Source organism: Doryrhamphus excisus, linkage group LG7 (genome assembly GCF_037039965.1).
Source record: "Doryrhamphus excisus strain RoL-2023G ecotype Guam linkage group LG7, RoL_Dexc_Guam_v1.1, whole genome shotgun sequence".
NCBI classification, from domain to species: domain Eukaryota; kingdom Metazoa; phylum Chordata; class Actinopteri; order Syngnathiformes; family Syngnathidae; genus Doryrhamphus; species Doryrhamphus excisus.
The window spans coordinates 11,359,771-11,386,044 of NC_136363.1; the positions used below are offsets into that span (position 1 = coordinate 11,359,771).

The window sequence follows — 26,274 nt, forward strand, 5'->3', positions numbered from 1 at the left end:
CGAGTTCAATTCCACCCTCTGCTATCTCTGTGTGGAGTTTGCATGTTCTCCACGTGCATGTGTGGGTTTTCTCCAGGTACTCTGGTTTTCCTTGTCTATTTGTGCCCTGTGTTTGGCTGGCCACCAACCCAGCTGGGATAGGCTCCAGCTCCAGTGAGGATAAGTGGTAGAAAATGAATGAACTTGTCAATTAACAAGAACAAAGTCATAAATTGACATTTTCTTCTCCTAAATTTGTATTGAGTATTGTCATAAATTTAAGTTAAAGTTGTAAATTTCAGTTAAAAATCTTGTCCCCAGGACCACAGATGAGGGTAGGAAAGATGATAGACGGGTAAATGGAGAGCTTCACCTTTCGGCTCAGCTCCATCTTCACCACAACAAACCGATTCAGAGTCCGCATCACTGCAGACGCCACACCGATCCGCCTTTCGATATCACGTTCCATCCTCCAGACCCTGAGGTACCTCGAACCTCCGAACCTCGAACCTAAACCTTAACCTAGTGTTCATGCATGATCGTTTAGTGCGGAAGAGTATCTCAGTCCTGAGCCGAAAAGGATTGCGAAAGCGTGAAGCACCATTGGTCAATATGCATAGCCCTGTTTAGAATTCTACGGGAAAGAAAAGTGGTGTTTGTTTTGCTTCCCAGGTGCTAACAATTGATAAAAATGTCCCTGCTGCGCTCTAACAGAGGTGTGAGATCCATTTTCCAGAGGGAGTCATGAAAGAAAAAATACACCTGACCTCCACCTCCGGTAGCCAGCATGGGTGATTTCAAGCTGAAATATTGCTGAATGTAGCTGAATATTGCCTAAACCAAGGCTTGGTGGACTGATGGAAAAGTCCAAAGCAAGACTTTTGTCAATAACATAGTTGTCGGAGTCATTTTTCAAGCAAAGCCTTATGATTGGCATTTGCTGACATTTTCACAAAGCCTGTGCAAAAATCTTCCTGTCAGTCTAATAATATGCAGTTTAATCGATGATGCAAAGAATTGAGATGCAGAAAAATCAAATTTCAGCAATGATGTGTTTACTGGAGGTCAAACTTTGGGGACTTTGGGGATAGGGGGATGAGATTATATGTAAATGTTATAAGGCACGTTGCCAGTAAAGGTCACCCGCCTGGTAAATTGGCTCATTTTGCTGCTCTTAGCTGTTCTGTAAATACAGCCACAGACTTAGGTTATCATTTGCCTTTACGATTGCAACAGGAAGCAATTTTATCATTCATGGATACAGACGAGATTTTTTTTTTTAAGGCTTCAAAGATGTCTGAATCTCAGCAGGAGGTTCAGATTGCTGACCGGCCCGATGATTACCTGTGCAACATTTTGCAGGAATTGTGGAGACAGGCTGTGTGCATCCCACAACTCTTTCTTTGCTCCATTAGCTTTGACTTGTGTGGTTAACCCCCACTGAGTCTGACTGCAGCAGCCGCAAAGTCAAAGCTATTTTTTCTTTTAATCCGCAAGCCGGCGCATGTGGGACAGGTTGGCTTTTGTTAGTGTGGAGCTTTGGGCCGCAATGGAAAGAAACAGCAGTTGTTATTGCAAATTGAATGTACACAAAGAAAGAGGATGGTTCCGTATATTAATGTTACTCAAAGTGATACAAATTCAGCTGTGCAGCAAGAGATGGAATGGGGGGGGTGGAGTTCGGCTGCTCTGTTGTGTTGCACTGCCCCCTGCAGGCCTTCTCTTTGCATGGGTTTGCTGTACATCAGGGGTCTCAAACTCAATTTACCTGCAGGCCACTGGAGCTCGGGTCTGGGCGAGACTGGGCCGCATCAGGTTTATTTATTAAAAACAGAAAAATGAATAAACTTTGCTTTGGTTCCAATTTTCTACAAGAAAAGCTCTGATAAAACATTCCACTGTTCTCAAATATCTTAATTTTTATTTTTTTACACAAAATAAGAAAATAAATAAACAAATTAAGAATAAAGAAAATCAATCAATCAGTAATAAATAAATATTGAGACCCCTGCTGTACATGATGTAGAGCAGGTGAATGAACCCTGTGAATGCATTGATGATTATGCAATGACTTTGCTCTAAAAGCTAATGGGATTGTGGGTTTTGAGTGTTTTTTTGTTGAAAAAACACACACTTACTGTTAGAGGTTGAAAGTGCCATAAGCCACTCGCTGTTTAAGCTGCATTTCCCGTACCAAATATGCTGAAAAATGCATTTTACCTTAAGCAGTCAATAAGTTGATGAGCTAAAAAGCATTTGGACTTGTGGGCTTCCTAAGGCCAAGGCTCTCGTTTCAATTAGCGCCAACCTTTTATGCAAAACTGACTTTTTTATGGTGTAACGTAGGGGCGTCACTCGGTTCTGAGGACTTAGCCCCCTGGAGATGCACAGGATATGAATGAATGTAGTAGACTTTCAAAAAAATCCAAAAAAACAAATGAGGAACAAGAAGCGGGATATAACTTTCCCACTTTTGGACAGATTTAGTAGAGATACTCAATTGTTTTAGGCCACCATTAAATTTACACAAGTACACACAATCTACACTGCTAAACCGCTGCTCAAGCTCTGCAACCATTCTGTCCACTGGACAGTCATCAATTATATCATCATCGTTATTATATTATTCATTAGCCTATTATTATTACTATCATCATTATTCTTCTTCTGATTATTACTAGCAGGCTAGTATTAGCCTGCTTTTGCCCTATTATATGAAATGTATGCTACTGCTATGAAATGCTGTGAAATTTATAATTTAAAAAAAAAAAATCCATAAAAAAAATCTAATTATTTAGTGGGGCTTAACCTTTCTCTTGTGTTAGGGTCGGCACCGACCCGTTTTACATTCATTCATTCATTTTCTACCGCTTTTTCCTCACAAGGGTCGCGGGGTGCTGGAGCCTATCCCATCTGTCTTCGGGCGAGAGGCGGAGTACACCCCGGACTGGTGGCCAGCCAATCACAGGGCACATATAGACAAACAACCATTCACACTCACATTCATACCTATGGACAATTTGGAGTGGCCAATTAACCTAGCATGTTTTTGGAATGTGGGAGGAAACCGGAGTACCCGGAGAAAACCCACGCATGCACGGGGAGAACATGCAAACTCCACACAGAGATGGCCGAGGGTGGAATTGAATCCTGGTCTCCTAGCTGTGAGGTCTGCGCGCTAACCACTAGACCGCGCCCCCCGTTTTACATTTTAATGCATAAAAAGTATCACATAACATTTGTTTATTGCATCAAGGCTTTTTGACTTTGTCAAGAAACTCTATTTCAACAAAATAAAACCCAAAAAAATAATTTTTACTAAATTTTAAAATGGTCTGGTTGAAATTATGACCACTGTATTGTTAGGGTCGGTTTCCCCCCGGTAATAATAACATGATTATAAAGCAATATTTTGAGCCAAAACTGAAATCATAAGTGTACAATTAGCCAACACAATGACAACCAGCTCCTCTTCTCATCATGGAAGCTTCAGGGGATTCTCATTTTGACCGCTTTTCCAGTACACCAGCAGAAAAACAAGGTCAGACATGTGAGAATTCACTCATTTGATTGGCTGATTTCACATTTATAATTTGAATCATGGAAAGAATGGCAAGTAGTACAGTGAACCAAGATATGGACCAAATTTTTGGTGACGGACAGACCAGCATATCTATTGAGATAAGCAGGAGGACAACGTGGAGTATGATCCAGAAGACACAGATGATGCGAGTCAGATGGATGGTTTCTGGTGGTGAAGCTGTTCTATATCCCTCAGTAATAGCCAGGTAACAAAAGAACCTTCAATTTATTAATATGATTCTTTTGAGGTTCATTTTCAGTAATAGCCAGGAAACAAAAGAACCTTCAATTTATTAATATTATTCTTTTGAGTTTCATTTGACCATTTTTGGAAATTGAAATCGAGGGGTATAGTGACAAAAAATGGCCTATATGCCCACACCAAAAGTATTAAAACCAATATTTTCATGGATGAGGAAGCCTAAAAAGGTAACCAAGAGATGAGAAGCAAATTTGATGGTAACTTATTGTTTTTAGTGTATTTTATAGCTGATTTAATACATGGGTCAAAACCGACCCGTTAACATAAGAGGTGATACCAGAAAGCTAACACAAGAGGTTAAGAATATTTTAGGCCTAATGACGCCACTGGTGTAACGGTAATGAGTGAGCCTGTTTATATTCCCTAGTGCAGCCCAACCATCATCCCTTAATGACAGGCAACCCCCCCCCCCTTCATTTTTCTGTGACATTCAACATAATTAAGATATGCCTTTATTAGTCCCACAAGGGGAAATTCAAATGAAATGCATGAGTAAATGTGTTAGCACCATGCTAATTTACATTGAAAATCCCATATACAGGCTAGTGATTAGCATTGATGATTTAGAAGATGTACATTCCACTGCAGCATCTGCTAACCAAATACAGCTACTTCCAAAGGATCAACATATAAATGGCAGTAGACTACAGTCTTTAAAGATATATATGATGGTTCTTCCAAAAATTAATAAATGATCAATAATATATTAGTCCAAAAAAATGGAAATAAAAAGGTATATGTATTGTGGCCACTAGGTATCAGTAATGTTCCATTATTGAGACATGACCTGAGTTCCCCATTTAATTTGGAAGTTTTTTTTTTAAACATCTTAATCAACAATGGATGAGGGGTTAGCATGGAGGCCACACATTCAGAAGATTGGGAAGACCCGATTTTGATTCTCCGCTTGGGCATCTGTGTGGAGTTTGCGTGTCCAGTTTCCTTCCACATTCTAAAAACATGCATGTTGGGTTGATTGGCGGCTCCAAATTATCCATAGATATGAATGTGAGTGTGAATGGCTGTTTGTCAATATGTGCCCTGCGATTGGCTGTCTAGGGCAGGGGTCTCAAACTCAATTTACCTGGGGGCCACTGGAGCTAGGGTCTGGGCAAGGCTGGGCCGCATCAGGTTTTCCAAAAAAAAAAAAAAACCTACCGCATTTATTAAAAACAGAAAAATATACAAACTTTTTCAGTGCTTTGGTTCCGATTTTCTACAATAAAAGCTCTGATAAAACATTCCACTGTTCTCAAATATCGTAATTTTTATTTTTCTGGAAAAAATAAGAAAAATAAATAAACATATCAAGAATAAAGAAAATCAATCAGTAATAAATAAATATAATAATAATAACAGCAAATAATAAAAACTTAAGAAACCACATATAGTTGGTGGGTAGACAAATTATTTTTTTCAAATTAAAATGAACAAAGCATTATTAGAGCCCTGTAGACATGACAAAACACGACTATAGTCACATTTATACTCTTATTTACAACATATTGTGCAACTGCAGGGTCTTGAGACACATGCTAACTCGCAAACTAGAGAGCTAGCGGCCTAAACAGTAGCCTTCAAATTATTTCCTTTAAACTTAAATAGCCAAAAACTTACCACTTCCACACGGATAGGGAGGATAACTATTAACAGTTATTTAACCTTTAACATGAACATTAATCAAACGTAATAATTTTTTCTGGGTACATGATACCATACAGCATCCATATCAAACTTGCGCGGGCCGCACTAACATTAAACTTTCATATCAAGGCGGGGGCCTCAAACTAGTGTCCTGCGGGCCACATTTTGCCCACGGGCTGCGTTTTTGAGACCCCTGGTCTCGGGTGTACCCTGCCTCTTGTCCAAAATCAGCTGGGATAGGCTCCAGCAGTGATGAGAATTACTGTAATAAGTCTTCAATATAGTGTATGTATAGACACAGAAATACTGTATATTCCATTGACCACTGCACACTGGTGCTGTTTCGGTGTTTATCGAATGATATTAGTTTGTTATTGATTTCAGTGGGTGGCATAGTGACACATAGTAAAAGTGCACAAAAAAAAAAATCATTTATTTTGTAATGGTCAACATTCATAAATACTGCTCAACTCACCAATAGATTTGATAGATTCAGTCATCCAGCATGCTCTTTTGAGGTGGGGGGGGGGTCGCGTTTAATTACAAACAAATGCAGCTTGTCATGGGCATGAGAAATAAACGGTAAAATGTCATTTATGTTCAGTGTCAAAATGGCATTTCTACCCAGCAGCAACATGTCACTCAAAGCTGCACTTTAATGTTTCATGGACTTACGATCCCACTTTTTTGGAGCAACATCTTAGCACTGACAACATGCAGGTAGGTTGAGCACAAGATGAGGTGATTTCTTCCGAACAGCACAGCAGTGCAGTGCAGAAGTCTTTTTTTTCCTCTCCCTTTTCCTTCTCTTCATACCCCCGGTGTAATGTAATGTTCCTTCAACATCCGCAATTCTTTACTTCTTGGTCCCCAAACATTCCAGGTCGATCACCACGCAGGAAGATCTTCGTAATCCAACAGCATGTTGGCTACTTTCAGGTGATTTGATGTGTGGCACATTGTCTCGTTGGCGGATCCTGCATGGAGTTTTGTGTGCATTTAGATTTTTTTTTTTTTTTTTTTTTTTTACTTTGTGTTGGGAAGAGGTCGCCTGAAAAGCAAAATGTGCGGCTCTGTAGGGTGAAAAGAAAAAAAGTGGGGGGCACTCAGTATTAAAGAAGGAAAATGGCCGAGTGATGTGACAGTGAGATGCCAATTAGTAGTAGTACCGTTTGGATTTGTCACATTTTTAATTATTTTTAATATTAAAAGAGCATGTTCAGTGCTCTTAATATTATCTTTTCATATTAAAAGATCATGTTCAGTCTGTACTACAAAGACGGCTCTCTTAACATGGCCAGATCACTACGGTCCAGCATTTCGGCCTATAAATAGAATCCAAAAGCGCTGCTGTCTCACTGACAACTCATTCGGAGATGGCGTCAAGCGGACCTGAGAGCAAGAATACTGTATACAGTATTGATTAAATCACACTGTAGAAATTACTTTACCTAAAATTGTCATGTTAGACAGAAAATAGTTTTTTTTAAATGGGTCAAACTGTTCAAAACTTGGAGTGGAACAATAAATAGACCCCATTATGTTTCATGCTTAAGAAGATCAAAGCAAATGTACTTTTTATGTGACAGCTATTCCAACTATGGTCAACAGTTTACAGGTTTTCCAACAAGATTATCATAAGTCAGTGGTTGTCAGTCAGTGTTTGTCAGTGAATGCAAGGTACCTGGCTGGTGGATCATGTAGTGCACCCATCCTTGACTCTGCTGGACCCCCAGGTTCCTCCATTCGGACTCTGACATCAAATGGGTCTTTGGCACACGCTTTGCAATATCCTTGGGTAACATTACATGTCTACAACAACAGAGGCAAGCAGACATAATTCAGATATACGTGCCGTTAGCTGAACATTTACACATTAGCATTCCGTACCTATATTCATATTTGTCATCGTCATACTTATCGGAGTAGTAGATCTGTTTGTGGGACATGTTGAAGCCTGATGAGAAATATACAGCGTTAAAAAAAATAGTTCAATTACAGCTAAAATAAAGTTACCACTGTTCACTGACATATTGATGCTTATATCATTTCACATATTTTGGCTAGCATGCTAACGCGTTTCAATGACACTCGCATCCCAAAAGCGGAAAAAACACCCACTTCAGAACACAAGACACATCAAAATTACCTCAAACAATAGCCACGATTCCCCTGAGATAAATGCGCGATGTTTGCGACTTTATATTACGCTATGGTAACTACTAGCGAGGTGGTCCCAATCCCTTTGTTTCTCAGTTAAATACTACACAGCCCGCTTTTCACTGTTCAAATAGACCTGGCCTCTTCTCATTGGTTGATGACGGCAAGAAGCCCTCTTGCTATTGGTGGACATGTCCCGTCGTTTGATGATGACGTAATAGAACTGCGTCTCCCAATTGGCCGCCATTGGTAGGAAACAAACATACTTTTGTTAGTGCATAACTCGCGTCTCTGTGTTTATCTTTGTTGATAATAGTTTCATCTCGGAAGGATGACGTTTAATGTATATGGTGACTCGTACAATTAATAGCAGGGAGAGGGTATTTCCAAATAAGTTAACGTTCTGATTCAAACTTGACAATAACTAGTAAAAGTGTCACAACTAACTATAACGTGGATTTTATCCCTCGGTTGTTAGGTAAGTATATAATTTATACCATGATGTCATTAATTCAATGCTTTTAAGTAACTTTACAAAGATAATAATGCTAATGTTTTTGTTTACTGTGGCAGAGAGATACTAATGCACTTGTGGTATTGTTGGTCGTTTTTTGTGGTTAAAAGGGCTGGCGTTGTGCATGATAATGAACCGTTTGTTTGTTTCTAATTGAGGTGTTGGCACTTTGTACTATGTAGCGTTTTATCAAAGAGCATTCGAGATAAATATGACGTTGAGGCAATAGTCTCTTTAAGATGCAGATGATGAAATAAATGAGTACCCTGAGCAACTGGAGTGGAGGAGTTGTTCACTCTGGTAAGCCCCCTCGGTCAAATATAGATGTGCAGACGTGTCAGTGAACGGCTGGTCCACGCCTGTCTTTCTCTTGTGTATAAATACATGTGCGAGCACTTGTCGGGGTTACATTTACGCTTTAAGTTGTATAATAAAGAGCTGCTGTGGGGGGAGAAGGACCTTTAGAGTCACCATCACCTGCCGCGTTCACCTGCTTGCATCTATCAACGTGAGCATGTCCGTCATTTTAGCCTGACACGACACTTTTATCTGATTGGTTCAAAGCAGCCCAAAGGGCGGGTTTGACAGAGGCTGTCTTGAAATCCTATTGGCTGAAGACAGTTTGGAGTGCCGTGACGCAGATTGGAATTCCCGAAGTTCCCAAGTTCACAGGGCCGAGAGGAGCGTCTTTTTTTGCGAAATAAGTGGATATTGATACGAGGGATTGCATCCAAAAGAAGCAGGGTAAATATGGCGTGTCGTTTGCGTTTGTATTTAGAATGCTGACGTGCGGTTAGGCTGTGTCGCTGCGAGTGCGAACGCGGAAGTGTTCGTGGGGACTTTAGTCAGCATCCTTTGTTTACCATCACAATCGCCTGCCTTTAAATTCCATCGTCACTGACGTGCAAACGTTTGTAACCTTGCATCTTGTAAGTATTTCCTTTTGTTTTATCGTGGTTGGCCATTTTTGGTCATTTCGTCGTCCACTCGCGTCAAATACTGGTAATAACAGCAGTGATTCAAATCATTCATCCGCACTGGACCTTTCGTTGAACTGCGCGTCGGGATGTTGTCATGGGAGGCACCGTGTCGTTACATAACGCGCATTGGCGTTAATCTTTAGTCTTTATCCTACGTGAACGGTGCATTAAGGCTGTTTTCCATGCCATAAACTGAAGTGGGTGACAACAGCTCGTGTTGCTATGCAAGACTATTTCCATCCTTAGCTTTCGCTATCCATATAGACTGCGTGAGTCATTTTTCAAGCAATTCTGTCGTCTACAGGATTGTGTTTAAAAAAAAAACACTAAAGTGTCCCTGCTGCGGCAAGTTGAGCCTGAAGAGGGCAATGTCGGACAACAGCAACAGCACCGGCAGCAGTGGCTCCTCAACCAATAGCTGGACCCTCCTCTCCCCCGAGGTAAGAGTGTATCTCTTATAATTTAGAATACAAGTAATAAAAGTATGAATTAAGAAATGAAGTATAATGGTAGTACAAGTCAAAGATTCTCTATCTGGCAACACTGCTGCTTGTCAGAGATCCATTATATGACAGGAACAGGAATTTTGAGGACCCGACTGCAAAAATGCTAATCAAATTATACACGAGAAGTATCTACTGCAAACATACTAATCAAAGATCCTATATATGACAACACAAGTGTTATGGTGTATGATGACATCAAAGCAATACTCAGACCCTTTGCATGGTAGGAGCTCACTGTTGTTTTGTATACATATAGCACTTGTAGAAGATCCAACTAACTACATTTATAGGTCAGAAAAGTGGAGAAAGCATAATAGGTCCCTGTAAATGATCCATGCCTAACACCAGTCAAAGAACCACATGGGAGTAGATAAAAGATCCTTGACATGACAAGAGCGCTATGCTGTAGTGGCCTCTACATCTACATTGCCACAGGAAGTAACTGTCAACCAATTGGCAGCATAACATGTAGGGCCACCCTGACACAAGCCTCAAATAATGTCAAATAATGGCTGCTATGCTCTGCAGTTAACAAGTTTTCTTTCCACAGGAAGCAGCTGGCGACAACGTGGGGCCAGTGGATGATGGCACGGAGAGCCTGGGCGATGCCCCCAGTCTGTCTGAGGACATGGTAGCAGGTATTCAGAGACGAGACACAGGAGCAAATGTGAAGTTGATAATTGCTGTGTGTGTGTGTGTGTGTGTGTGTGTGTGTTATTGCAGGTGCTGCGATGGAGTTCAAGCCAAGTGACATTCCAGTAGAGAGTGTCTTATCAGAGGAAGGCCACCAGGTTGCGATACAACTATGTTGTTGGTATGCAGAGATTGTCGAGATTAACACAGATGTCGTCATGTGATCGCTAGGTGTGTCAGGAGACCTCCCCAGCGTCTGGTGAGGGTCCCATCCCCTCCATTCCAAGCCCACCCAGCCCCTATCCACCAGAACAGGACACCGAGAGCCAAGCTCCCATCATTCACGACATCGTAACGAGCTCGCCCAGCGACAACGAGCACCTGTGCAGTGTGCCCTTTGTCTCCAGCATCGATTTCCTGGCGCCTCAGGATATTGCTGTCGGTGCTGCAGATGAGCCAGAGGACACCCTCCTTGATGCCGCCCTGACGGAGAGGCTTGTCACTGAGGAACCAGAGGCTGACACCCCGGTTAGACTCGCTGAAGATTCACAGGTGGATGTCCCCACTGAGACCACCGCACTCTCTGCGGTTCCCAGCCTGGTAGAACCAGCACGGGCAGAATCAGACAGCCCTGCTCATGAGGACCTTGTCCCGGAAACAGTTTGTGCTGCAGAGGAGGAGCCTAATGAAGAGGAGGATGTATTAATGCAGGAGGAAGAGAAGGAAGATGAAGGTACCCAAACTGTTTATTTCTATTTCTAACATGATGGATTAAAGATTTCATACTCTATTCCATTCTTCCTTTTAGAATTCCCCGCTAGCTTCAACATGGAGATCTCAAGTGGCCATGGACTTCGGAGGAGGGCTTTCCAATCCTCTGACACAGCAAGGCCAAAAGCATCGGAGGAGGAAGGCGAGGAGGGAGAAGGGGAGGAGGAGGAGGATGAGGAGGTGGAGTTAAGGCTGGTGGAGAAGGATGAGGACAAGTCCTGGTGGTCCATGAACAAGTGCGTGGTGGGGGCTGCCATCCTGCTCTTCTTGGGCTCCCTCTTCCTCTCTGGTGAGCATGGAACATGGCCGCTGGCTCATTTTGAACCAGGAACAATTTCCTCTGACGTGAATGGTAGCCGACATAAGGAGTAAGCTGGTCCAAAGCACTCATTAGCAGGCCGGACTGATGCAGTTACACAAGCAAAGTCAACTAAGCTACATTCCAAATGGGGTAGTCTGCGTTCTTTGTACTTCCTGTATGTATGAGGTGGAATAACATCCATCCAAAGCAGTGTTTGAGCACAGAGAATGCACTTACCAATGCTGCTGACAGCTTGTGTTCTTCCTGCCTGTTGACAGGTGACTTTGACGCCTCCGAAGGCAGCAATGGAGAACCAAGCCAGGTCTGCCTGTCACTTTGGAGTAGTCAGTGTCCAGCTTGCGCGGCTCAATTTGCTCATTATGTCTTCCATTTCCCGCTCCAGGACAGGCCAAGCAGCAGCAATCTACAGGAAATGAAGGCACTGTTAGACAAACTGATGAAGGAAAACCAACGTATCACTCTTCTTGAGACTCACCTGCAAGTCCGTCCCATTAGATGCAGATTCTAAGGTCCTCGGTGCCGTGAATAGATGGTTCAGTAACTCTTCTTTATCCCTGCAGTCTCAGATAAATGAGCTTGACACAGCGGTGTCGACGAGCAGCGACATACTGGAGAAAGCGGATCTGGAAAGTGTAAGCGCGAATCTGGACGAGGAGCTGTCATCTATGGTGCACTTGAAGAAAGAACTGGAAAGTCTGCGGGCCAGGGTGACTGAACTAAGCCTGCTTGCAGGTAACACGCGTGGATGTTTTGCCGTGAATGCTTCAACCTTTGTGATGTTTGGAATATGATTAGTGGTCAACATCCAGTAGCTTCAGCCACCTCTGCATGCATGTTCCACTTAGCATTCTCTTTAGGGTTAGAGAACTCGGGATTAATGCAGGCTTAACATGGGTGCATTGCATTGTATTGCGCAATATTAATACACTCTGTGGTCGAAGATAGGTTTTCATTTTGTGCATATTACTGAAATGAGACAAAAATGATTGAGATTCATGGTTATTCTTCCCTCAGCTGACCTGGAATCAAGCGAAACCCAGCCAGCACCGTCAAGCTCCGCCCCTGGTCCTGCTGAACCAGAGAAGAAGGGCAAGGTGAAGGAGGCGCTAAAAAGGCAGAAGCTTCTCCTGGACGAAAGCAAGACGAGGCTGCAAGGGATGAAAAAAGATGGCGGCCACCGCAGGGCAGTGACGGATAGCCTTGAGGAGATCCGGAGGGAGCTCTCCGACCAGGTGGAGCGGTGGGGCATCAGGCGGTCGCTGGGGCCCCAAGGGAAACGGAGCAAGAGCAAAGACAAGGAGCGGAAATGGGACAAAGATGGGAGGAAAGAGGAGGGGAAGTCTCCAAAGCCCAGCTCTCATAAGGAATCATGGCGGAAGAATCAGGATGAGTGGGAGACCAAGAAGCATGAGCGCCGTCAAGATAGGGAGGAGAGGAGGAAGGAGAAACCATGGCACAGTCGTCAGGCTTCACACCAGCAGCAGCAATCCCGCAAGCCCCATATCAACGCAGGTGACTTCTGGAGAGACCAGGAGCAGAAGCTGAAACGCAACATCCGCCCCCGGCCGTCCTGCACCTCTGTGGAGGACTGCGCCGCTAAGGAGGGCCTCTACCCGGTGGAGCTACCTGAATTCGAAGAGCTGCTGGATGGCTACCTGAGCAAGCTGGAGGGGACGCCGCCCTTCAGCAAGGACGCCATCCGGAGGCTGGCCTCCACCTTCTTCAGAGACGGCGTCTTCATGCACGACCAGGTGATGTTCGCCGACTTTGCCGAGGATGTGGCAGACATCCTGGAGGACATGGTGGACGTGGTGGAGGACGGCCAGCGCAGGGGCAACAACTCCCTGGAGGAGGAGATGGAAGAGTTTGAGAGGGAGGCCCTGTGGAAGTTTGCCGCCACCGCCTGAGCCAGATTTCCACACTTGGGGGGGATTCTGGGAGCTGTAATTGTAGTCCACACACACCCCTCTGAGTCCATCATACGCTCCACTTGTTCTCTGCTGTTTCTCCTACGTTGTGGTTTGTCTCCGCTGCTGTTCTGTGTGGACTTTTCTTCACATTGTTCCTCTTCCTGCTGCTGCTTACCTCCTGCATGTCAAGTCATCAAGTTAGGACGGATTCTTGGAGCGTTCTTGGCGCTAAATCCCAGTGGATCAATCAACATCCATCTTCCCTTGTGTTGAGCCGGTTTGACCAGTTTGAGGCCAGCTTTTTATTGGACTTGGACAAACAGGGCAAAAAATAATCCACAGCGGTGCTCATACTCCTGAAGATTTAGTGAAGTGAAAGCTGGACTTGATGTTTGACACGGGTAGGGGAGGGTCCCTTGGGAACGTGTGGTGCACAACTACTACAGAAAACAAGTAACATTTAACATTTCTTCCCCAAATGCACTACAGACAAGTCGCATATGTAAACAAAAGTATTGGGGCTATCTTATCAAGGGAAACCTGGTTGTATGTTGTATTTGGTAGTCGGTGCACAGCGTGTGGGCAGCACGGCGGGCGAGTGGTTGGCACACCGCGTGGGCCTCACAGCTTCCACCCTCGGCCATCTCTGTGTGGAGTTTGCATGTTCTCCCCGTGCATGCGTGGGTTTTCTCCGGGTACTCCGGTTTCCTCCCACATTCCAAAAACATGCTAGGTTAATTGGCCACTCCAAATTGTCCATATGTATGAATGTGAGTGTGAATGGTTGTTTGTCTATATGTGCCCTGTGATTGGCTGGCCACCAGTCCAGGGTGTACCCAGCTGGGATAGGCTCCAGCACCCCCCGCAACCCTCATGAGGATAAGTGGTAGAAAATGAATGAACTTGTCAATTAACAAGAACAAAGTCATAAATTGACAACATTTCCTTCTCCTAAATTTGGATTGTCATAAATTTAAGTTAAAGTCGTAAATTTCTTAAAGTTTTCTGTACTGTTAAAAGTTGTCTTAATTGGCGATTCCAAATTGTCCATAGGTATGAATGTGAGTGTGAATGGCTGGCCATCAGTCCGCGGTGTACCCGCCTCTCGCCCGAAGACAGCTGGGATAGGCTCCAGCAACCCCCACCCCTCCCCCCGTGACCCTAGTGAGTAGCGTGTATCATGGTAGAAATGACTACTATACAGTATGTACACCCAAAGGTTTGGGACACATGCAGGCGTGTATGATATGATATATAATAATCAAGCAAGATGTCAACTTGAGTAATGAAGTCCCAATACTTTTGTCCTTGTTTATATTGAGTACACACAAGTAATGCAGTATAGTTTGTGTGGGAAGAAAAAGCTGCTTTTTTGGGATATTTGGTTGACTGATGAATGGTACAAGAGTTTTTGAAGTTAAGTTATTTATTTAGTGCTGCCACACTTTTGTTTTGGAAAGTGTTCAAGTCAAACAAACGTGAATGTGCTCAATGTTAAATCTGCTTAACGTGCCTTTGTTGCTAGAAGTAAAAGTATTACTGCTAAGAGTATTAGAGGTTTCATGGGGATGAGTGGCAACATTTCTTCAAGGAACATTTATTTGTATTTAGACCAAAGGAGTTGGAAGTTACAGATGCATCTTCATGAGTTTGATTTCTGGGACAATATGGAGCTATGTTTCCTCGAGTGCATGTAGTTTTCTTTTTATTTGCTTCACTCCCAGGTTTCTGTCCAGTGTTACGTTCAATAAATTATCACCAGAGTCTAATCACCCTTTTATTTCATGAAGCATTATTTTCCATGCAATTGTTTAGTAATGGAGCTGTGCCTAGCTTGCTGTTAACATCTGAACTCTTCCCTGCAGATGAAAGGCGCGTCTGCAGGTTAACTTGAGCTACGTGAACCAACCAGTCGGCCATCAAATTCTGCACAACGTGCTCCCGAGCAGGAATGAGAGCAATGATGGGACGTCATGCTTTGAATTCTCCCACCAGGTCAGCAATGCACACGTGATGAAACCTGGTAGCATGAGGGAGAACGAGATGAATGAAAGCAACTTCGGGTATTAGTAGGGATGCCTGGAGATGATTACAAAGAAAAAGCAATGAACAAAAATTTACAAATTGCAAATTTCTGCAAGGTACTCTTCAGTGGCCCCGCCTCTACCCACAGACGAGAGGGATTAACATTTCCAGCAGCTTTGCAAAGACTGCAAGGTAAACTTCAAAATAAAATACACCCATGAAAAGCAAAAATGAGGCAAGTTCGGCCTTGCACACTATTAGTGATGAATGTAACATCACGTTATGTGCCCGTATGTCTCAAAAGAAAAGATGAGGGCAGGTGTGGTGGAGGGGATGTAGCCCATCTAGGCGGCAAGACACCACATCCTGGCACAGCAGGGTACTCCTCGCCGCCTAACTTCCTCTAGAAACATAATTCATTTTCTACCCGCTTGTCCTCACGAGGGTCGCGGGGGTGCTGGAGCCTATCCCAGCTGTCTTTGAGCGAGAGGCCGGGTACACCCTGGACTGGTCGCCAGCCAATCACAGGGCATAGACAACCATTCACACTCACATTCATACCTATGGACAATTTGGAGTGGCCAATTAACCTAGCATGTTTTTGGAATGTGGGAGGAAATCGGAGTACCCGGAGAAAATGCACGGGGAGAACATGCAAACTCCGCACAGAGATGGCCGAGGGGGGAATTGAACCCTGGTCTCCTAGCTGTGAGGTCTGCGCGCTAACCACTAGACCGATGTGCCGCCCAGAAACATTCATTTCATATTTTTTTGTATTTAAAATAAACTCTTTTGTGACCATATGTAAAACAACTTATTGTATTGCCAATAAATAGATTATTATTATTAATAGACGATTATTGTAAATAAAATGTGTTCCAATGACTGAATGAAACCAAATATACATATAAAACAGGGGTGGGCAAATATTTGGACTCGTGGGCCGCATTGAGTAGCAAAATTGTCCGAAGGGCCAGAACATATATATAAAACTCTTTTATGCTTAGAATTTTCCTTCAATTGTCAAATTGTCTGTAAAAGTGTTATACTATCAGCTGTATGTTCTCATGTCCCTTTTTTCAGGAGCACTTTAAACATCAGACCATCAAACTCATTTTCTACCGCTTATCCTCATTATGGTCGTGGGGGTGCTGGAGCCTATCCTAGCTGTCTTTGGGCGAGTGGCAGGGTACACCCTGGACTGGTGGCCAGCCAATCACAGGGCACATATAGACAAACAACCATTCACACTCACATTCATACCTATGGACAATTTGGAGTCGCCAATTAACCTAACATGTTTTTCGAATGTGGGAGGAATGGAGTACCCGGAGAAAACCCACGCATGCACAGGGAGCAAATGAGATGGCCGAGGGTGGAATTGAATTCAGGTCTCCTAGCTGTGTGGCCTGCGCGCTAACCACACGACAGCCGTGCAGGCCAGAGCATCATTCATTTTCTACCGCTTTTCCTCACGAGGGTCGCGGGGGTGCTGGAGCCTATCCCAGCTGTCTTTGGGCGAGAGGCGGGGTACATCCTGGACTGGTGGCCAGCCAATCACAGGGCACATATAGACAAACAACCATTCACACTCACATTCATACCTATGGACAATTTGGAGTCTCCAATTAACCTAGCATGTTTTTGAAATGTGGGAGGAAACCCACACATGCACAGGTAGCACATGAGATGGCCGAGGGTGGAATTGAATTCAGGTGTCCTAGCTGTGTGGCCTGCGCGCTAACCACATGACCGCCATGCAGCCCAGACCATCAAACTGTTATTTAATTTTACAGTTTTGTTGTTTTTTTCTTTACTAAATAAGACATCCGACTTGTAAGCCATGTTGCCAGTTAACACTTGGTGGGCCGCATGTGGCACCCGGGCCGTAGTTTGCCCACCCCTGATATAAAAGATAATGATGCTAATGAGGACTTGTTGACAATGTCAGAGTAGTATTATCCATGAATTGAATAGTTTTATTCTAGTGTGTGATCCTGAGAGCTGTTCCTAATTTTTTGGCTAGACTAGGGAGTCAGGGCCAAATATTAGGAACAGCCCTCATGGTATATAATTGTGTACTGGTGGAGCCAACATTGTGTCTGTTGTTCCTGTAGATGGCCAGCAGATGGCAGCATGGAGCCACGCAAGTCAACCATCCTGCTAAGGGTCTTTTCATGAGTTTTCTTTCTTTCCCCGTCCAGAACCAGACCGGCCAGATCCAGACCGCCTCATGTCCTCGCTGGACGAGAAAGACGAAGGCGAGTTCTGGCGGCTTTTCAGTCACAGAGACAGGAGAGCGCGTCCTTGTCCATCATTGTCACATGTGTAAGGCTTTATTTAGTTAACCATTTGCTGATTGCAGGGCAGTGCTAAATTAAAGGCCTCATTGTCTGGCAGCCTCCTGTCATTCATTGACCGGCCACACCGGAGCGGGGATGCATTACAGCCTTGATTTAGGAGAACTGCTGTAATCCTATATGCATTACTGCTCCCACAACACACCCTATCTTGTTGCACGCAAGCGCCACAATGCAGCCTGGCCAAGCGTTAAGATGCTGCCGAGACAGGTAATGGCGATACCTGCAGGCGGCACTCACTAAAAATATCCTCCATGTTGACTTGTTCTTCCGTCTAAACCGCTCTGATTTAGTCTTCGGGGGAAAGATAGGCGCTCTGGACATCACCGCCTTTTGTAGCCAATTGGCTGCAGTACTTGGGGTAGCCAAGGTCCGGCCCAGGGGCCATTAAGGCCCACATGTTCTAAAAGTATCACACTCAAAATACAGATTTTCACATGACTTGCATTGTTAGCTCCAGTGGTGTCATTAGGCCTATTTTACGGGGGCTTCAGCACCCCAAATAATTTGATATTTTTTATTGATTTAAAAATATATATATTTTAATTTTTTACTAAAAAAATGAAAATTTTTGTATAATAGGGCAATAATATGAGTTAAAATAAATGTTCACAAAAAAGTAAGTAAAAAATAAAATTAAGTATAGGTAGCAATTAGTTAGCTCCAGCCCACAGTTAACAGTAGATTGAACCATGAACCAAGCATTTCCCATTTTACAAAAAAAATAAATTAAATGAAAAAAAGATGTATAGTTATTTGCTTTTTGGATTTCACAATGTCTACTACATTCATGCATATTCTGTGCATCAACCCCCCCCCCACCCCACCCTCCCCCCACACACACCCCCACACCCCACCCCGCGCCTCAGAACCTAGTGACGTCCCTGGTTAGCTTGCTTATATTAACTCGTTTTCTGGTGCTAAAATGCACATTAAAGTGGCAATTTCACATAAGGATTGTTGTGCGTAGTTTAGTGTATTTCCCTGCAGCCAACAATAGTACTCGTAACAATAGTACTCTTATGTTCCCAAGCTGCCTGCGGTGTACAAGCCCTAAAAGTTGACCATGGCGTACTTTGGATGGTCAAACACATTTTTAATGGAGTATTAAAGTGCAGATGAAGTCCCTGCAAGCCAGCAGCGTGTTCCAAGTGGCACACACACTTTGGCCCCACGAAGCTAAATGTGATTCCAAACTAACTTTTCCAAGCTCTCCTGATCCATTTCTCCCTGGAAACTTCCAGCTCTTCCACAATCTCTCCCCCCCTCCTCCCATCTCTTTCTCTGTCGCTCTTCCAGGTACACGCCCTTTGACTTGTCAGTGGGGGGAAAAAAGTTTTAAGGAAAGCAAAAATCACGGAAGAAGACTTTGCAGTCCTTCTCGTTTGGCAAGTTGCGTGGACCCAAAAGCGGGAGTCGTTACCGCGCAGAAGAGCACAAAAAGTTCATTTTCCTGCACATTTCCACGCTTGGCTTTCACGGTGAGTACGTTATCGTGGTTTTCTCTACTTTGGGGAAGTGGAGAGAGTTTCGCTCCTGGGTTTTTTTTTTTGCCACGTTTCGGTGGAGACATCCCACTTCCAAACGGTCACCGACGCGCTGCTTTTCGCAGTTGGGATGCGTTCAATGGCCCTTTGAAAGGATCGGAGATCGAATATATGCCGTTTATTTCGCTTAAAACAGCCGCTGTTAAGTTGGAGGCCCACATTGAAACGGTGCGTCGATGGGTGTAGCTGTTCCAGATGATTCCTAAAGATTACCGAGGCTGGACAAGATAGTCCCAGCGTCCAACCTCTTAATATTTGATGCCACAGGAGGACACAGGATCACGTTCGCCCATTAGGAAAGGCAACACTGCAACACGTCCTTTAAGGGGGGAAACTCTAGTTGTAAAGCAATGAATGTTTCATCAGCTATAGTTGTCTTTTAGGACAAATAAGGCGGATTAGTTGCCTCCAGGTGAGGCTGTGACGTGGGACAGGTGATGCAAGAATTTTTGGTGTGAGAGTGGACACATATGTCACGTTTGTGTGGCCGCCTCAGGCCTGTGCATGCTCGGGCTGAAGAGGGTGTGTCGCCAGTGCAGCTCAGTGACAAATAAGACTTAAGACGCTGCCACAATGGCAGCCAAATAACACACGGCTCTCACTGCACCCCATTGCCGCTTTTGCAGTTTTATTGCAAATTTAAAACTTTTTTTCTCAAATATATGTCATTTTATTCTGGGGAAAATGTCTTTATTTTCATTTAAAAATAGCTACTTTTTCCTTTCCTTTCTTGAAAAGATATTACTACTACAAAAATACACAACTTGAATTTTTTTCTAAAATATTACTTGTTACTATATAAAGTACACTAAAACTCTTATATGCATGGCGAAAGTAACAAAAGTACATTAATACTCCTACATATACATACATATACACGCAAATCCTGTATATGCATGGAGAAAGTAACAAGTACACTAAAACTCCTTTATATGCATGGAGAATGTCACAATAGTACACTAAAACTCCTTTATATGCATGGAGAAAGTAACAAAAGTACAATACATCTCCTGTATAGGCATGGAGAAAGTAACAAAAGTGCACTAAAACTCCTTCATATGCATGGAGAAAGTAACAAAAGTATAATACAACTCCTTCATATGCATGGAGAAAGTAACAAAAGTACACTAAAACTCCTTCATATGCATGGAGAAAGTAACAAAAGTACACTAAAACTCCTTTGTATGCATGGAGAAAGTAACAAAAGTACACTAAAACTCCTTTGTATGCATGGAGAAAGTAATGAAAGTACACTAAAACTCCTTCATATGCATGGAGAAAGTAACAAAAGTACACTAAAACTGTGTCGCCAGTGCAGCTCAGTGACAAATAAGACTTAAGACGCTGCCACAATGGCAGCCAAATAACACACGGCTCTCACTGCACCCCATTGCCGCTTTTGCCCATTGCAGTTTTATTGCAAATTTAAAACTTTTTTTCATGTCATTTTATTCTGGGGAAAATGTATTTTTTTCATAAAAAATAGCTACTTTTTCCTTTCCTTTCTTGAAAAGATATTACTACTACAAAAATACACAACTTAATTTTTTTCTAAAATATTACTTGTTTTTCCTGACATTCATTCATTCATTCATTTTCTACCGCTTATCCTCACTGGGGTGCTGGAGCCCATCTCAGCTGTCTTCGGGCGAGAGGCGGGGTACACCCTGGACTGGTGGCCAGCCAATCACAGGGCACATATAGACAAACAACCATTCACACTCACATTCATACCTATGGACAATTTGGAGTGGCCAATTAACCTAGCATGTTTTTGGAATGTGGGAGGAAACCGGAGTACCCGGAGAAAACCCACGCATGCACGGGGAGAACATGCAAACTCCACACAGAGATGGCCAAGGGTGGGATTGAACTCGGGGTCTCCTAACTGTGAGGTCTGCACGCTAACCACTCAATCGTCGTGCAGGCTTTTTCCTGACAATCTTTCCCAAAAATTCTTCAAACTTTTTGTCATGTGAACATATTTTTTACCCAAAGAACCCCTACTTCTCCCTGCAAAGAGCCTGTGTCGTGTGTGTGTGGGTGCATCCACTTGAATGGGAATAAAAGCGGAAAAACGAGTGTGTTTACGTGTGCTGGCGTCGCCGCTTTGGGCCAAAGTCTCCCCAAAAGAGCCGTAAATTCCTGCCTGAGTGAATTCCACAGACAGGCGGCTTTGAATGGAATTCCTGCGAGGATGTGTCACGTGACCGCAGGCTCGTAGGGATGGAGCTCTGCGTCTGTGATGTCAGGGCAGGAGAACGCGAGTACGTACAGAAGTGACAAAGAACATAGAACATAGAAAATAGGACAGGAATTTGTGCGAAGCGTTGCAACCAAAAGCTCGCTAAGAAAGAAGAGAGAGTGGAGAGCGGATGAAGAAGAAGAGCAGACATGAGTAATCTGAGCCCCCCCTCCTTCCCCCCAGCTCTCTTCATCAGATCAGATGACCTATCAAAGATCACCTCGGGCCTTTGTCGTCACGTCGGTCGTCGTTATCACCTGAAACAAAACGGACGCGATCTGTTTCTTTTTCCACTGGCCAAACGTGATCTATCTATATCATCTATATCTATGTGTGTTCCTCGACAGCGCAGTTATGGAGGCAGCCATTCAGACCGTGGTCAAGGTCTTCCTGAAGTCCGGCAAAGGGAAGGAGAGTCTCGGGAAGAAAGACTTCCAGAGCCTGGTCAAGAGCCAACTCAGCAACATCCTGTCGGTTAGGACACTTTCTTTCATCTCACGCTGAGACCTCACTGAGACGTCCATAACGCCTCCATAACCAACCATAACATATATATGATAATATACATGGAGGATGGAACAAAAGTACACTAAAACTCTTGTACTGGGTACGCATGGAGAAAGTAACAAAAGTACATTAAAACTCCTTTGTATGCATGGAGAAAGTAACAAAAGTACACTAAAACTCCTGTATATGCATGGAGAAAGTAACAAAAGTACACTAAAACTCTTTTATATGCATGGGGAAAGTAACAAAAGTACATAAAAACTCCTACATATACATACAACTCCTGTATATGCATGGAGAGAGTAACAAAAGTACACTAAAACTCCTTCATATGCACGGAGAAAGGAACAAATGTACACTAAAACTCTTTTATATGCATGGAGAAAGTAACAAAAGTACACAAACCTAAGCATGGAGAGTGTAACAAGTACAGTACAACTGTATAAGCATTGCGAAAGTAACAAAAGTATACTAAAACTCCTTTTTATGCATGGAGAAAGTAACAAAAGTACACTAAAACTCCTTTGTATGCATGGAGAAAGTAACAAAAGTACACTAAAACTCCTTCGTGTGCATGGAGAAAGTAACAAAAGTACACTAAAACTCCTTCATATGCATGGAGAAAGTAACAATAGTACACTACAACTCCTTATTAAGAATGGAGAAAGTAACAAAAGTATATTAAAACTCCTTTATACGCACGAAGAAAGTAACAAGTACAATACAACTCCTGTATATGCATGGAGAAGGTAACAAAAGCACACTAAAACTCCTTTAAATGCAGTAAAGTAACAAGATACACTGACTCTTTCATATGCATGGAGATAGTAACAAAAATACACAAACTCTTGTACATGCACGGAGAAAGTAACAAGATACACTGAATCCTGTATATGCTCGTAGAAAAAAACAAACACAAACTCCTGTATAGAAGTACAGTTAATGCATGAAGAAAGTAACAAAAATACACCAGTTCTTGCATAGGCATGGAGAAAGTAACAGGATACAGCGACTCTTACATATGCATGTAGAAAGTAACAAAAATACACAGACTCCTGTGTATGCACGGAGAAAGTAACACAATACATTATCTCAGGTATATGCTTGGAGAAAGTAACAAGATACACAAACTACTGTTACTACCACATACATATACTACTGTATACGCATGGAGACAGTAGCAAATAAATGTGTCCAAAAAAAGCGTCGCCGGACTCCATCATGAATCCCCACATGAATTGCGATAAGTTGCATGCCCCGCCCTCTTCCACAAAGCCTCATCAAGTTATTTTGGTCTGATCCTGTTTACTAACAAACAGACAAACAAAGCAGTGATGGCCCTGGGGAGAGCAGGGCCATCCTAGACCTCCACCGAGGACAAACAATCCTAGATCCTCCTCTAATGTTGTACTGTCGTGCTAATAGCTGCTAGCGTAACACGCGTGACCTCTGGCTGCAGGACACAGACAGCAAAGAGGCGGTCAACAACATGGGCCAGGGCCTGGACGCCAACCAGGACGGCAAGGTGGGCTTCGAGGAGTACCTGAAGCTGGTGGGCTACCTGGCCAAGTCCCTCAGCGAACAGCGGTGTCGCGCCAAAGAAGAGCCCGCCCAGAACGACGCAGCGGCGCCGGCCGCGGCACACAGCTCCCCTGATGGAGAGACCAAGCCAGATGCGGAGGTGAAGGCGGAAGCCAACGGCGACGGGAAGGTGGACGCCACGGCGGATGGCAAGGTGGAGGTGAAGATGGAAGCCAAGGTGGAGGAGACGGAGAAGAAGAAGAAGGAGGAGGTGGCCGAAGAGAAGCCTGCGGCCGCAGCGGTGGCAAACACGGCAGACGCGGGGGTGGCGGCGGCGGCGAACGCGTTATCGAGCGGCGCGGAGGTAGTGGTGAGAGAGGTGGAGGAGACGGAAAAGGTGGAGGAAGTGGTAGAGAAGGTGGCTGAAGCTGCCAAGGAAGAGGCCGAGAAGACGACGGAGGACTCATAGGGGACAAATCCATCCATCCACCATCACACTAATGCTACATCCAACACACACACACACACACACACGCACACACACACAATCATAGGAGCTGGTGAGCCACTAGAAGATGTACGACCACTACAAACCAGCTGTGGAGAAAGCCCACTAAACTAGCTTTCTAGTACCACTATACCTTATGGTAATGTAACATCCTGTGAATGCAAACCCTGACCCCGCCCCCTTCTACTACCACTCACACTAACACACACACACACACACACACTAGGGTTAGAAATAGGCACTAGCCACTTGTTGATCCCTTTTGTTGTGTTTAACGTTGAACTATTCCTTTAGTGCCACCCTCACATTTACTCTACTCCCCTCTGGACACCTTTCTGGACAAAATGTATCCTTAGCTTGGTAACTACTACTACTACTACTACTACTACTACTAGTTTCATGAACAATATAGTATTTTTTAGCTTTCAGAAATGGAGGGAAATGTTGGAAGTGTATTCGGCTTTTCTTCTAAAAAAAAATAATTGATATTTTATATTGACTTTTTTCCCCCGTTAAAAAAAAAAAAATTAATGTGACATCAAGATTTTTTTTCTCACAAAAATATATCTTCATGTTCCTAACATTTTTACTACTATAATCTAAAAATATTTTTTTTATTCACTGAAAAGATTTATTTTTTTCTCAAAATTCTACCATTTTTATCTTTTAAGAATTTTACTTTATTCTCAAATTGATATATATATATATATATATATATTTCCCTCGAAAGGATTTTTTTTTTTATTTGCTTTATTCTCAAAAATATATATTTTTCCCCCCGAAAAGATTTTATTTTTTCTCAAAATTCTACCATTTTTATTTTTCAAGAGTTTTACTTTATTCTCAAATATATATACAAATATATATATTTCCCCCGGAATTATTTATTTTACTCAGAATTCTACCATTTTTATTTTTCAAGAGTTTTACTTTATTCTCAAAAATATATATTTTTTCCCACAAAGATGTATTTTTTTCTCAAAATTCTACCATTTTTATTTTTCAATGGTTTTACTTTATTCTCAAAAATATATTTTTTTTCCCACGAAAAGATTTATTTTTTTCTCAAAATTCGACCATTTAAATTTTTTTACTTTATTCTCAAAAACATATATATATATTTTTTTCCCCCAAAAGGGATTTATTTTACTCAAAATTCTACAATTTTTATTTTTCAAGGGTTTTACTTTATTCTCAAAAATGTTTTTTCGTTCATTTTTTCTCAAACTTATGCAATTGTATTCTCAAAAATATCAAACTTTTTAATAGAACTTTTTGTTTTATTCATAACAATATACCACTTTTCTTGCAGAATGTGACTTTTTATTCTCGGAAAGAAACGTTTCTTGCAACTTTTTCTGCTTCAGACCTGTTTATACTACTAAAAAGTATCTTGTTTAGTGAAGATTTGATTATTAATGCGATGATTTATTAGAAAACCCCACGTATGTTATGTACTATTTCATATATTAGAAATAATAGTTTAGAAGTTTAGAAGTGTCGGGTAGATGAAAAAGCATCAACAAAAATAGGATTGATGAAAACTCGGCCCTCCATTGCGTCAGAAATGAAGTCATCATAATGTCTTGTTTTGGTTTTTAGCAGGTCTGAAGTTGTTATGTTATATTATTATTTCAAATAAAGTTATTTTACACATTTTTTCCAGCAAGTGGCTGAGGGGGTACACCATGCATCGGTCCAGTTTGCATATGCAAAATTAAAAGATGCTGGTTTTCAGCAATTTGACTAAAAAGAAAACAAGAAAATTGAAAAAAATGACCCAAAAAAAACAATATACAAAATAACCGGAGGGTGGTATAAATAACAAATAACACATTTCCCCCCCTTTGTGCCTCACAAATGCTTCAGTGCTTATTCGGCAATGACAATAAACACATTGTTTGGCTGCCATATTGCATCCCCTCCTTTCAGCTCATTCCCTTCTCTTTTTTTTTTTTTTTTCAAGAATACAGTACTTCTTTCTCCTCACTTCACCTGAACGTGACATCCACCCTGCCACGATTAGACGTGGGAGATCAGGTGTGGCTCGTCCCTAAATAATTAAGAATCCAAACCGCGAGGCCCAAAATAGTCGCAGGGTGGAAGGAATGATGGTGACGGGAATAGATTTTAGGATTACACTTTTTATTTTTTAAAAAAATACAATCGAGCAAATCATTTTTTTTTTTTCACATGACTTCGCTTCTACTCCCGGGTTAAAACGTGTCAAAACATGCATCCCGAATCTGTTGCCGGTGCTGTTATTTTTCAGGCAAATACGCCACATAGCGGATTGCC

General features: G+C 42.7%; 3 protein-coding genes across 6 annotated transcripts; 2 read left to right on the forward strand and 1 right to left on the reverse strand.

Moving 5' to 3' along the window:
* Positions 1-6,471: 6,471 nt before the first annotated feature.
* Positions 6,472-7,782, reverse strand: cks1b (CDC28 protein kinase regulatory subunit 1B). Its single transcript, XM_058046961.2, has 4 exons — positions 7,617-7,782; positions 7,358-7,424; positions 7,152-7,279; positions 6,472-6,540 (listed from the first exon to the last, which is right to left on the reverse strand). The coding sequence occupies exons 2-4, from the start codon at positions 7,414-7,416 to the stop codon at positions 6,494-6,496; spliced, it is 234 nt and encodes a 77-aa protein (XP_057902944.1). The 5' UTR covers positions 7,417-7,424; positions 7,617-7,782; the 3' UTR covers positions 6,472-6,493.
* Positions 7,783-7,875: 93 nt separating this feature from the next.
* Positions 7,876-15,032, forward strand: pbxip1a (pre-B-cell leukemia homeobox interacting protein 1a). Of its 3 annotated transcripts, none has more exons than XM_058046940.2 (10): positions 7,876-8,105; positions 9,426-9,561; positions 10,178-10,265; positions 10,351-10,418; positions 10,492-10,993; positions 11,069-11,320; positions 11,611-11,654; positions 11,736-11,834; positions 11,914-12,085; positions 12,368-15,032. In XM_058046940.2, the coding sequence occupies exons 2-10, from the start codon at positions 9,490-9,492 to the stop codon at positions 13,258-13,260; spliced, it is 2,190 nt and encodes a 729-aa protein (XP_057902923.2). In that variant the 5' UTR covers positions 7,876-8,105; positions 9,426-9,489; the 3' UTR covers positions 13,261-15,032. The 3 variants fall into 3 exon arrangements, with proteins under 3 accessions (XP_057902923.2, XP_057902922.2, XP_057902924.2); XM_058046939.2 differs by lacking the exon at positions 7,876-8,105 and adding an exon at positions 8,710-8,885; XM_058046941.2 differs by lacking the exon at positions 7,876-8,105 and adding an exon at positions 8,912-9,070.
* A 3,910-nt stretch (positions 15,033-18,942) lies between these two features.
* Positions 18,943-24,481, forward strand: s100u (S100 calcium binding protein U). Of its 2 annotated transcripts, none has more exons than XM_058047590.2 (3): positions 18,943-19,129; positions 21,793-21,914; positions 23,407-24,481. In XM_058047590.2, exons 2-3 carry the CDS (start codon positions 21,795-21,797, stop codon positions 23,935-23,937), a joined length of 651 nt encoding a protein of 216 aa, XP_057903573.2. In that variant the 5' UTR covers positions 18,943-19,129; positions 21,793-21,794; the 3' UTR covers positions 23,938-24,481. The 2 variants fall into 2 exon arrangements, with proteins under 2 accessions (XP_057903573.2, XP_057903572.2); XM_058047589.2 differs by having other exon boundaries at positions 18,945-19,129; positions 21,788-21,914.
* Positions 24,482-26,274: the final 1,793 nt, after the last annotated feature.

Coding starts and splice junctions, on each gene's coding strand:
- cks1b (XM_058046961.2), bottom strand. CDS start 7,416: ATGTCCCACAAACAGATCTACTACTCCGATAAGTATGACGATGACAAA. Junction 7,280..7,357: donor GATGACAAATATGAATATAG/GTACGGAATGCT, acceptor CTGTTGTTGTAG/ACATGTAATGTTACCCAAGG. Junction 6,541..7,151: donor CTACATGATCCACCAGCCAG/GTACCTTGCATT, acceptor TTCACCCTACAG/AGCCGCACATTTTGCTTTTC.
- pbxip1a (XM_058046940.2), top strand. CDS start 9,490: ATGTCGGACAACAGCAACAGCACCGGCAGCAGTGGCTCCTCAACCAAT. Junction 10,419..10,491: donor TATCAGAGGAAGGCCACCAG/GTTGCGATACAA, acceptor TGTGATCGCTAG/GTGTGTCAGGAGACCTCCCC. Junction 11,655..11,735: donor GCAATGGAGAACCAAGCCAG/GTCTGCCTGTCA, acceptor TTCCCGCTCCAG/GACAGGCCAAGCAGCAGCAA.
- s100u (XM_058047590.2), top strand. CDS start 21,795: ATGGAGGCAGCCATTCAGACCGTGGTCAAGGTCTTCCTGAAGTCCGGC. Junction 21,915..23,406: donor AACTCAGCAACATCCTGTCG/GTTAGGACACTT, acceptor CTCTGGCTGCAG/GACACAGACAGCAAAGAGGC.